The sequence below is a fragment of the Protopterus annectens genome, chromosome 4.part0 (assembly GCF_019279795.1).
Source record: "Protopterus annectens isolate FY-2018-M chromosome 4.part0, PAN1.0, whole genome shotgun sequence".
Classification (NCBI taxonomy): Eukaryota; Metazoa; Chordata; order Ceratodontiformes; family Protopteridae; genus Protopterus; species Protopterus annectens.
In genome coordinates this window covers 586,305,495-586,317,560 of record NC_056733.1, presented here as the reverse complement: position 1 = coordinate 586,317,560, position 12,066 = coordinate 586,305,495, and the positions used below count along the sequence as shown (strand labels likewise).

General features: G+C 42.4%; 1 protein-coding gene across 2 annotated transcripts in view; it reads left to right on the top strand.

The window, feature by feature from the left end:
* The window catches only part of UNG (uracil DNA glycosylase), a 129,978-nt gene that overhangs the window by 5,427 nt on the left and 112,485 nt on the right, over positions 1-12,066 (top strand). For both annotated transcript variants that reach the window (XM_044068519.1, XM_044068518.1), the window contains 2 exons: positions 9,925-10,020; positions 10,969-11,066. In XM_044068519.1, the coding sequence (XP_043924454.1) occupies positions 9,925-10,020; positions 10,969-11,066 (194 nt within the window). The remainder of the gene's footprint in view (positions 1-9,924; positions 10,021-10,968; positions 11,067-12,066) is intronic.

Here is a 12,066-nt window from a genome sequence, read left to right as displayed (position 1 = left end):
AAGGCTTCCGTGAAGTGACACAGGCGCATCCAGGCTTGCCTCCTGAGGGCTACGCCTGAGCTAGCTGCCCTACCTGCCCCTTCGGCTGCATAGGATATGATCCTCCTAGACGAATTGACAATAGAGGAAAGGGTAGACAGCTGGGCGTTGACAGTCTGATTCAGCGCCTCAGGCAAGTTACCCGACAGGATATCTCCCAATTCCTTAAGGAGATCTCGGAGTCTAGTGAAGTGGCAAAAATAGTTCAACGACCGCAAAGTAAAGGTTGCTGAAGACAGGGTACGCTTCCCATACCGATCCATACTCCCGGACTCCTTGTTAGGAGGATGAATGGAAGCAGAAGCTTCTGCAACTTCTTGCTGAGTGGCGGACGCCACCACCATGGCATCTACAGGAACTCCTTTAGTTAGGAACTCTTTCTCCGGGAGTGCCGACAGAAACTTGTTTGGGCGGCTGGGCACAGGTTCCACGGAGTCAGGGTGTTCCCACACCCTACGACAAATAAGGTCTAACAATTCGAAGGGCGGAAAAACCCAGGAGGCGGAAGGTCGGGCTCCGAAGGCTTTGAGGAGGACCGACTCGTCCTCAGATGGGGATTTAGAAGGCCAGTCGCCTCTCTGCCTTAAAATCTCCAGAATATCTGAGAATGAGACCTCATCGGAGGGCGACTTAGGGGATCCCTCTGCGTCATCAAGGTCGGTATCAGAAGTGATGGACTCATTTGGGGAGTCAATGTGCTTCCTCTTGCACGACTTCTTTCTGGGAGGCTCCTCACACGAGGAATCTGAAGGGCACTCAGAAGGCTGGGGACTACGCATGGAAGTATCCTCAAGCCTTCGAGCCCTGCTGTCCACTGATAAGGGGGCATCAAAGGTTCCAGCCGCAGTGCCGAGGGAATGAGTGCCTGATTCGAGTGAAGTCACTGAAGACCTGGCCAGTGCGCTCCTCATGGCCTCGAATGCGGGTCCACCGGAATCAGAGGATCGACCCGTCTCCGAAACCACAATCGGAGAAGGGGTTCCCCTAGCCAAGGCACCAAGAGGGAGACTCTGAGCCCAAGGATGAAGCCCCGATGTATCCCCCTCAGGTCTGACCGAGGAAACCAGAGTGCCAGAACCAGAATATGGAATCGAACAGGTCCGAGCCGAGGTCTGAGCTGATAGGCTTAACAGGGTATCTGAGCCAACCCCAGGACCCCACTCGATGCAGAACATCCCGGCTCCAATGAGACAGGAGTGCTTGGAGGAGGAATAGTCGGAACCGAGGGAAGGCTCCAAAGCCGACTGGGCTGGAGCGGAAAATAACCTGGCTAATACCGGTGCCTGAAGGAGCCTCTGCACCACCCTGTCCACATCCAAATCAGACAACCTGGAAGACTTGGAGGACACACAAGGTGGTCGAGATCTCTTACCCAGAGGATCCAAGGTTAGGCTAGGAGAAAGGCTCCGAATCGGTTACAAGAGGATCGGAGCCGAAGCCGGCTCCAGTGTCCTAGAAACCTCCTGCGGCGCCGATTTAACAATGGAGCCGAGGAGATCGACTCAGACACAGAAATCCCTTCCTTCGGCTCCGAAGCCAATGGAGCCGAGGAAGGTGGAGCAGTCTTCATTATTTTCTCCGATGGCTCCGATGAACCAGACGGAGCCGGAGATTTCTTTTTTGGTTTAGACTTAGACTTCCCACTAGAGGAAGATGACTCCAAAGCTTCTTCAAAGGCGGGTTTGACAAGGCCCATGAGAATCAATTTATTTTTCCTCTCTTGCAAGACTCTAGAGCTAAAAGAGTGACACACACTACAAGATTCTTGCAAATGAATAGCGCCCAAACAATACACACAGATGTCATGGCCGTCCGTTAAGGACATCTTATAAGAACATTTGGCACACTTTTTGAAGCCAGAAGGCTTATGCTCTTTCTGATCTTTGCCTGACATGGTAATACAATACAATGCACACACAAGGTAAGGAAGGGCGGGGGAGGGACTCCAACTTGAATTCTTAACAGACCGGGGAGAGGGCTAGGCCCTCTAACTTAAACGGGCCTAGCCCGTGAAAAACAAGGTTTCTAGAGAAAAACTAACTAAAGGAAGGAAGGGGCGCCAACTCAAAACGCCCCTACAGATGTAACAGACACAGGAGAGGCTAAGGCCCTCTAATTTAAACGGGCCTAGCCCGCCGAAAACACAAGGAATCCACAAAAACAAAAAACTGACTAAAAATAGTCGCAACTCACTGGATACACTGAACGTAGCTGTAAGAACAGCTTTTGACAGAAAAATAGACAGAATAAGGAAAATTGTTTAAATAAGGTACTTAGCCACAGCCAAGCTCGAGATCACGTCTGTACTCTACGAGCGGCAAACGAGATCTGGGGGTTTGGGCGTGGTGCATCTTGGGATACTAGGGCTAGCCCAGCCAATCGGAGACTTCGAGCTAGTAAATACCAGCTGAGTCGGAGCCGATTCTTGGCTCCGAACCCATTGGTTAAGAATGTGGCGAGATATGACCACATTACATCTATTCTAGTCACACAACTAAGGTATAAACTATTCACTGAATTTAATAATCACAAAGATGTGGCGAGATATGACCACATTACATCTATTCTAGTCACACAACTAAGGTATAAACTATTCACTGAATTTAATAATCACAAAGATGCAGTCTGAATCAGTTGTAGTAGTCAAATCATACCAATGCACACAAAGATTTCCTTGAATCATACCGTTTATTGAATTCATGAAAAAATAGTTAAATTCACACAATTTAATAATCACATACAGTTTAAGTAATAAAAAATTGTCAGAATCAGTTTATTCAGACCCCGTTTTATCATCACAAGGTGCGGTCACAAACAGTCATTTTCTTCAAGCCATCAGTCTTTCAACCATTGCAAATAGCAACTCCGAAATTAAAAATAACTGTTTGAATATTCAACACACAAACCAATACCGTTTATTTAAGTCATAAGACCATTGTACAATTCACAGATTCATTTTATTCAGACCCAGTGTTATCTTCACAAGGTGCAGTCACAAACAAGTCATTTTATTCAAGCCATCAAAATTTCAACCATACAAATAGCAACTCACGAAATAACAGCAGTCGCACAGATTTGTCTATTCGGACATCACTTACTGTTAGCCGCTATTCGCACGGCCACCCAGTTCCTGCTCCATGCGAATCATGGTACTCTTTCATATGTCCAAGTAGGCACAGGAACAAATCTTCATCCTGCTTGCTGTATTTCTCACGCCACACAAACTCATCTAAGTGGCTGTCCACCATATGCCTCAGAGTCCCATTCATCTGCTTCAATTGTTTCTTGCATCGGGATGACATGCGCTCAACAACATTTGTATGTGCGCCAGTCCGAGGGTCAGCAAAATTCTTACTGTGGTTTACAAGTAAGGTGGGTGTACTTCATCCCGGAGAGTTCAGGAATGTCCCTGTATGCAGCCCATTCGTCAGACAACTATCACTGTAAGGCATGCTGTTTGATAATTGGGATTAAAGTGGCTGCATCCCTTTTGGCAACGAAGGTCAGGCACCCACTTTTCAGACTGCAATCGTATATGCCAAATGCCCACCGGTCCATTTTGGTCAAGGCTCGACTGCGGTTATATTTTGCTTTCGCAAGCATTCATCGAACTGAACCTACTTACCTGGCCCACCCAGCAGCTTTGGGTTCTGCAGAAGTTTCCAGCTGCAGACATCCCGTTGCTGGAGACTGCCAAGTGCTCTGCAAGTCTGCAGATGGGTAGCTTTCTTGACCACCAGTAGATGATTTTGATCAGGGTATCCAGAGGCAGCAGTTATTCATTTATTTATTTATTTATTTATTTTTGTAGCACTGAGGGGGTGTATTAAACAGGTGTGATTACTGCCGTATTCATATGGTGATGCTTATTATGTTACAGTCAAATGTGTGACTGGGACTGTTTTATTATTTGTGTGATTACTGCCAGTTTCATATGCTGGTGCCTGTTATGTTACAGTCAAACATGTGACAGGGACTGCTGTATTATTTTTGTTTTGGGAACATTTTATTCTTTTGAACTTTGTTGTTTGTGTGTTTGGTATTTACTTAATTTGGTGTTTTAGTCATTTACTTATTATACACAGTATACAGAATGTGGAAATTTGCATGCCTGCTGTCACTCGAACTTGATTTTCCCCTGTCAGTCAGTTAAGCCACGCCCAGACCACGCAGAACTAACTATGAGGTACTACACTTGGAGATTACCCATAGAGGTCATCTGTAGGGTACCTTAGTAAATGCTGTGTAGCACATATCTTGCAGATAATAAGCAGAAAGAGGAATTTTTATTTTGTACATACTTCTCAAAACTTTAGTCAGACATTCTCATATGTCTACTTAATGTATTGCAGGGTCACAGGAAGCTGGACCCTCTCCTGTAAGTTGATGGGTGCATGGCATAGAAGCTCATTGTGGATGTGGTGTCAGCCTAGTACATTCATGTGGCGCGCATACACCTGTAGGTAGTTTTAAGTCACTTTACATGTCGTACGCCCACATAGACAAAGGGAGTATATGTGTGTTCTGCATAGAATGCACCCCAGCTAAACTGTATTGGAGAAACTGATGCTGTTTCTCCAGCCAGATGCAAAACAATTGAGTGAAATGTATAGCACACACACACAATAAATGCACTGGAGTGCAAAATCAACTGCACTCCTTCTCTTGTTTCCAGTTCCTAGGAAATGACCGTCATTCCTTGTTGCAGAAAAAAATATTTCAGTCAAACCAAGGATAACAAGAATACTTAATCTCCTAATGTGTAGCAGTTCAGAGGTTGTGTGTGTGTGCACTGCATGAATAAGCGCTTTCAGCCACACTAGGGCTGGGTGAGTTTACGTTTTTTACTTGCCTATCAGTCGAAGGGATCACCATACCAAGACCAGTTTACTGCTGACCGTTTGCCGTCATGGTACCATACAGCTGTTTTTGCAAGAGGTCTTCAGCCTTCCTACACCACTCCCAAAGTGTTGGCTCTGCAAATACATTGATTCAGTTTTCTCCAGTGGTGTGATCTCAGAGGTTGTGTACTAAGAGGTAGGGGACTAGGAGTAGAAGGAGCACAGACCACCTTATAAAAATATTGTTAACTTTGCTGCATTTAGGTTTGCAATGGTAAGGGTGGTGCGGCACTGTGGTTTTGCTTGGGCTGTTTGGCATTCATAATCCAAATTAGACCCGTCTGATTTATAGTAAAGTAAAATGAACTCCTGGATTGGATCTCCAATTGACCAGCTAAAAGCAAAACAAATTCTCATTTATTTTCCTCCATGTGAAGCTGCAGATCTCATTTACTTTAAATAATGAGAGATTTTTAGTAGAATTAGGTGCCAGCTATAGACTGGTGTGATTTATTGTAATGTTTGTCTTAAGGGTTTCTTACTCTATATTTCTATTGGTTATCCACCACTTTTTCTGGTCTATTCTTCCTTCCCCCTCCCCCACAAGACCTATTGCAGCCTAACCTAGCTTTCTTAAGCTACAGGAGCCAGTGTCCTGGTACTGCTGTTACATTAAGTTTAGTACCTAACTGTGTCTTAGTCTCTCCCTTATTTGAAATCTTACCTCTGTTCCTTGCTGGGCTCCACAGTTAACTAACTTTATATCTTACAATTACCATATTGTTTGTGCTGTTCCCTGCCCTTGCTAAGCAGCCTACATCGTTTTATTTTCTTTGTCCCTTAATTCCTTTACCCACCAAGCTATATTTTATATATTTTGCCACTAGGTGGCACCGCTCGACCACTTACAGTGTAAAGATCACTTGTATCATTTTTCTGTTCTCTCCCAAGCAATCCCCCACTCTCGTAGCATATTTGTCTCACTGGCCTGCTTTGACTTGTACATTGTTTTATTACCTTTCTCCCCCTACACTGTCCAGCCTAGACTCACCTCTGCTGTTCCTGTACTTCCCCTAAGCTCCCACGTTTCAGCTACAGCTGGCTGATTGGTTTCCGCCAGCCACCTTCTCTCTAACTCTTCTGCTCTGTTTGCCCTACGGGCTCACTCTCTATTCAACTCCTTCTTCACCACCTCCATAGCAGAACTGACCAAGACCTTCCCTAACAATAATCCTTCCCCTCAACCTATCCAATCGTTCTCATCCCCTACACCACCCTCTGCCCCAATCCTCCTCCAGTATTTGAACTTAAACCCATCTCAACCTCCTACTCTAAATTTAAAACCATGCTCCACTGCTACTGACAGTATCCCATCTTCCTTCCTAAAAATAGCTGCAGATGGTATCGCTTTCCCCATTAGCATTTTTTATCAATAGATCCATGCAGGAATCTTATGTGCCCAAATTATAGCGTGCTGCCTTTATTCTACCTCTCCATAAAGGAAGCAAAAACAATAATATCTCTAACTACCGTCACATAGCTATCTTTTCCCCAATCTCAAAACTTCTGGTAAAATGCATCCACCTTCACCTTATGCCATTCCTAGCCAATCACCAACTAATCACTCCAACCCAACACAACTTCCGTCTTGGCCATAGTACTATCACTGCCCTTCTCTCCTTCTTAGACACAATAAATCTTACTCGTGACTCTGGAAAAATAGTATCAACAGTTCTTCTAGATCTGTCCAAGGCATTCGATACCATCTCCCACACCCATCTCTTGAACCATCTTTCTAACCTTAATCTCTCCCAGAATACTTTATCCTGGTTCTCAAGCTACCTCTCTGACAGGTCTCAAGCTGTGAAATGGGGAAAGGCACCTCGACCTTTCTTCTACCCCCACTGGGGTACCCCAGGGATCCATAATCGGTCCAGTGCTATTCAACATCTTTATTAATGATTTCCACAAAGTCATCCCCAACACCAAAATTGTACAATATGCAGACAATTCAGCTTTAGTCTGCTTCGCCTGTAACCTCTCAGAGCTTCAAACAGTGACCCAAACTGCATTCTCCACCACTGAAAACTGGATGCTCCAAAACCACCTCTCGCTAAATGCCAATAAATCCAAAATACTATTATTCTCTACCTCAAAAGATTCCCCTCTTGATAAAAACTCGTTCCAAATTATTAGCCAAAACAACTGTACTAATAGAGGTTGTTTCCTTCGCTAAACTACTTGGGGTTACTATTGATGAACACCTAAAATTCATCAGACACATCCAGCAAAACATTACGAAAACCCATATGAAACTTGGTATGCTATACACAAACATCCACTTTTTCTCTCTCCTTCCACCAGACAAACTCTCGCCATTACCCATCTACTCCCCACACTAATGTATGGCGCTCCTCTACTAACAAACTTCTCTGTCTCTCCTCCAAATTGGAAGTCCGTTCTAAGATTTCTAAATTTGCAACCAAAGCCAAATTCTCCTCCCATCATTGTACTGCTCTTCATTTGTTAAATTGGCTTGAACTCTCCAACCATCTAGACCCATCTCCAATTTACTACAGCCCACAGACTAATTTTTCAACCTAAGTGCCCAGCACTAAACATCCTTCAACCTTACACCACTCTGAGAACTCTTAAGATCTACTCGACAAAACCTAATCACTGTCTGCAAACACAATCGTCCTGCTGGCCAGCTTCTTCTATCCTTTTCTTTAGCTAAATAATGGAATTCTCTTCCTTCCTCTCTAAGGACTTTTGAAAACTTTAAAACTCTGCTACATTCCTACTTTTCCTCTAACAGGAAATGCAACTGCACTCTCCCCACCCAGCCTAATAATCAATCCACCCCTTAAACTCCTGACGAACTCGGGAGTACAAGCTAACTTAACATAAATGTACATATTGTAAATAACATAATTGTACGTATTATAAATAAACCCATTCCACCTTTTTTCTTTTTCTCTCCTTTCCTTCTAAGTCTTTATTCTCCCTCTCAATTAAGTTTCCACTGCATGGTTTAGCTATTCATTTTTGTCTCTTCTGGCAATTATGTACCAGTGCTTGCATGCCGGTTTAGATTTTTGAAACCGAGGGGGGGGGCTAGACAGTGTAAAACCAGAATCTTTTCTGTTCTAATGCTTTTGTTACTTTGATCCTTTAATTGAGACAGCTTGGGAGAAAATGCCTTAATTAATTTTGCATGTGAGTGTATAATAGCTAGTTTTAGGCACAGTGTTCAGTAATACCCACACACACACTTTTTTTGCCACTTTGCTTGTTGAATTTCCTATGATGGTGATGACTGCAGGGGAGATGAGGAAGATACCTGGAAGTAGCTCAACCCTCTTGAATTAAAGGATTAATGATCTAGAGACTGTTTGGTACTGCTCCCTTATGATGTCCCTCCCACTTCCAGAAGGCCAAAAATAGGTAGAGTCAGGAATGAATTTTTCAGAAGCATTCCAGTCATTAAGAGTATTGAAAAATGTGAAGAATGGGATGTTAGCCCCTCTCCTTGTTTTATGCCAATTGAGAGAGTATTTCTTGAGGCTTTACTCTACCTAGTATTTTAGATCTTTTGAGTGTATTCATTTGTAACTTCATCAGAAAATCTTGAGAAAGTAACATTTTTTATTTATTTTTGCCAAGTCTGTTAAAATATGTAGGTGAGTATTCTGCTCAATGCTGTCTTATTTCCACAGCAGTCTTAAAGACTATTGCTGTCTCTTGACTAAAGATGAATGTTACTTAAAGAGCTAGACATACTTTAAACACAAGTTCCATAATCCAGTATCCTAGTAGCTTGAGCAAAGATACTAAACTGTTATGAACTTTATCAGAATTCTGAGGGAAGCAACTTTTGCTTTATATTCTAGAATGTGTGCATGTTTTTGCTTAACCCAGCATAAATGTTGAGTGGAATATAGTGCATTTATGTAGCATTGTTTATCTTTACTGTTCATATTTGAGGATTTTTTTCAAGTATGAAAGTAAAGAGTTTTTAAACATTTGTGTTTCCCAAGTCAGTAATTAGACCCATCAAGTGCAGCAGTCCTCTGTTTCTTATTTGGTAGCAAACCTTACCGGGTTCAAAGACATTTAGAGGTTTCACAGTAAAGATTAAATTTATGCCAGAAAGGGTGATTTTAAATTTGTATTGTGCCTGTAAGCTATGGATGCAAAGTCTGCTTGGAATATAAATCCTTGAGTAGTCAGTCCATTACTGCTCAAACAACTGTGCTTAACCACTTTGTATTCTCTGTCTACAGTTAGTGGGGCAGTAAGTATTTACAGAGTTAATTGACACTTCCGTGATCTGTTTTTGCATAATTGTTTGACTTCAGACTTGGAGGTTCTCCAGTTACCACTTACATTTTAGAACCTGGGGATTTGAAGGGGTGTGTACATGAATCCTCCACAGAACTCTGTAATACATATTAATGTGAGTTAGCAGAAGTTTTCGGACCCCTGTATAGAATGATTTTTTTTCTCCTTCTGGAAATGCTGTTTATATTGATTTCGGTGATCAGCTTTTACAAGCCTAAGTAATTTTTCTTAAGTGAAATTACTGTCTATTATGTTTGCTTATACCTAATTTTCTTATTTTGCCATTATTGTGAAATATACTTCCCTTAATTGTTTGCTTAAGAAATTTCTTATCCACTACGTTTAGACTAGACTAAAAAATAAAATAGTTCCTATTGGAATTTTCTAATACAGACCTTTAAGCCATTTAGGTCGCAAATTTGTTAATTACTGTGAAGATGTCATTTGCTTGTCATCCTAATTTAAAAATGCATAAATCTTATCAAAAGAAAAATCTTACATTATCTCCCAAAAGTGATTTGCTTTCATCTCTAAAGTCTTTTTTTTTTTTTTTTTCCTTTTTAAATATGGGATATCTTGTCTTGTAATAGTAAAGTGGATAAATGTTTGTCAGAATGTCTGCATTTTTTGTTGATAGTGCTGATGGTGTGATATATGTGATTTTAAAAGGTTATATATATTTATTGTTTGTTTTAAATAGCTTATGGGCTTCGTTGCTGAAGAACGGAGACGGCACACTGTTTACCCACCTGCTTCCGAGGTTTTTACTTGGACACGAATGTGCGATATCAGAAATGTAATTTTTTTCTTCTTTTATAGAATGGGATGAATTCTAAATAGTGAATGTTAGATGTATATTGTACACTTGTGTGTGTGGATTCAGCAGTTAAGAAAAAAGTTAAGCACTATGAGCTCAGAAAAAATTGTGGGACTGTGATGTAGAAATGTACACTCTGGTGGCAGGTAAAATCTGCTCCTAAGTTGGTTGCTCATTTCCTTGCCTATTGGGTAAGTTGTTAGTTAATTCTAGTTAACCTGTAGCAGTTCTCCCTACCTCACTAACTTTTATTTATTTATTTCAACTTCTTTGCCCTGCATTCTTGAATGTCTTTGCAGTTTTGATCTTGAAACCTTAGAAAGGATGATACTGCACTTCTGGAAGGATGTGGCTTTCTCAAATTAATCTAGAGTGACTGTCGCTCGCTGTCCCTCTGGCTAAACATGGTTTCCTCTCATTCCTTTCTGAAACATTCTGTTCTGCTTCATTTAAGTGCTGCTGTTTTCTCACGTGTGGTTTTCTGCTGTTGCTGTTCCTTACTCATTAAACCCTACCATCTCCCAATGGGCATGGATTTCAGTGTGGGGAAGTGTACACCTTCTGTTGCAGGCCTTTATGTGCCTTTCCAGTTGCTGTGATCCCTCCTTTCCACACTAGCAGGGCTACCAGCTTATGCAACGCCCAGTGTCTCCCATCATGACAAGAATGAGAGCAGTGGGTTGTGACCATATTAACAAAAAAAAAAGTAATTCATACATAAAAGTTAGTGTTATGTAATCATAGTAAGACACTTAAGAAAAAATGACAGAATTGCCTGTTTGGAGTGTGGTTTAAATAGATGAAATTCTTCTCCTTGTAGTGCATTTATGACATTCACACATGTACCTTATCTTCATTATGTAAGCCACTGCATTCATTTACTATAACACTTTTTCTTTTTTTGTTTTTTCTTTTCTTTTCTTGCAGGTGAAAGTTGTTATTTTGGGGCAGGACCCATATCATGGACCCAATCAAGCTCATGGACTTTGTTTTAGTGTTAAACAACCGGTGCCACCTCCTCCAAGGCAAGTTTTGTCTACAAAAACCCATTTGTCAGAAAAAGTAATTTAGACATTCTTTTCTACAAGTTAGTATTTCTTGCAGAGACTTCATAATAAGTATGTGTAGTGTCAGTGGTCTCAGGCTTCATGCCCAGTGAGTGGCGCACAGCTACGGTTATCCCACTCCACAAGGGGGGATCCACCTTGGATCCCGGGAACTACCGCCCCATCAGTCTGACGAGCCTGGTCTGCAAGGCCGTGGAACGTATTATCATGGAACTTGTAAACAAAGACATTGGCAACCTTAAAACACTGGACCCCACCCAGTTTGGGTTCATGAAGGGCCGATCTTGTCTCCTGATCCTGACTGACTTCTTTGAATCAGTCTCCAGAGCCGTGGACGGCAGTCCACACAGCCTATCTGGACCTCGCCAAGGCCTTTGACACCATCCCCCACTCTGGAATCAAAGATAAACTTACTAAGCTGGGCATTAATCCCTACGTCACTCGATGGGTTGCCAACTGGCTTACTGACAGAACCCACACTGTAAAAGTAGCTGACTCCAAATCCAGCACCAGACAAGTGGATTACCTCAGGGTTCAGTCCTGGGACCTCTCGTTTGGCATCTAATTCTCTGAAGTACAGGTCAACACTAAGGTACTCTGGCTAACAAAGTTCGCAGATAACTGCAAACTGGGAGCCATTATTGAATCCCCAAATGATGTTGATACTCTACAAAAGGGCCTTACAGAAACAGATGCTTGGTGCCAGAGCCATGGGCTCAAGCTCAATGCCAAGAAATGTCTAGTTATTCCCTTTGGGGAAAAACATGTACCCATGAATTACCACATAGGTGGCAGTACACTAAACACCTAAAGTGTGATAAGAGACTTAGGGACACAGGTGGACAGTGGTCCAGCCTTCAATAACCACATCGCCACAACAGTCGGGAAATCCTATGTGGCACACCTCATAACTGAGGGCTTTTCATCCAGAAAAAAGCAGGTCATTGTCCCACTGTAC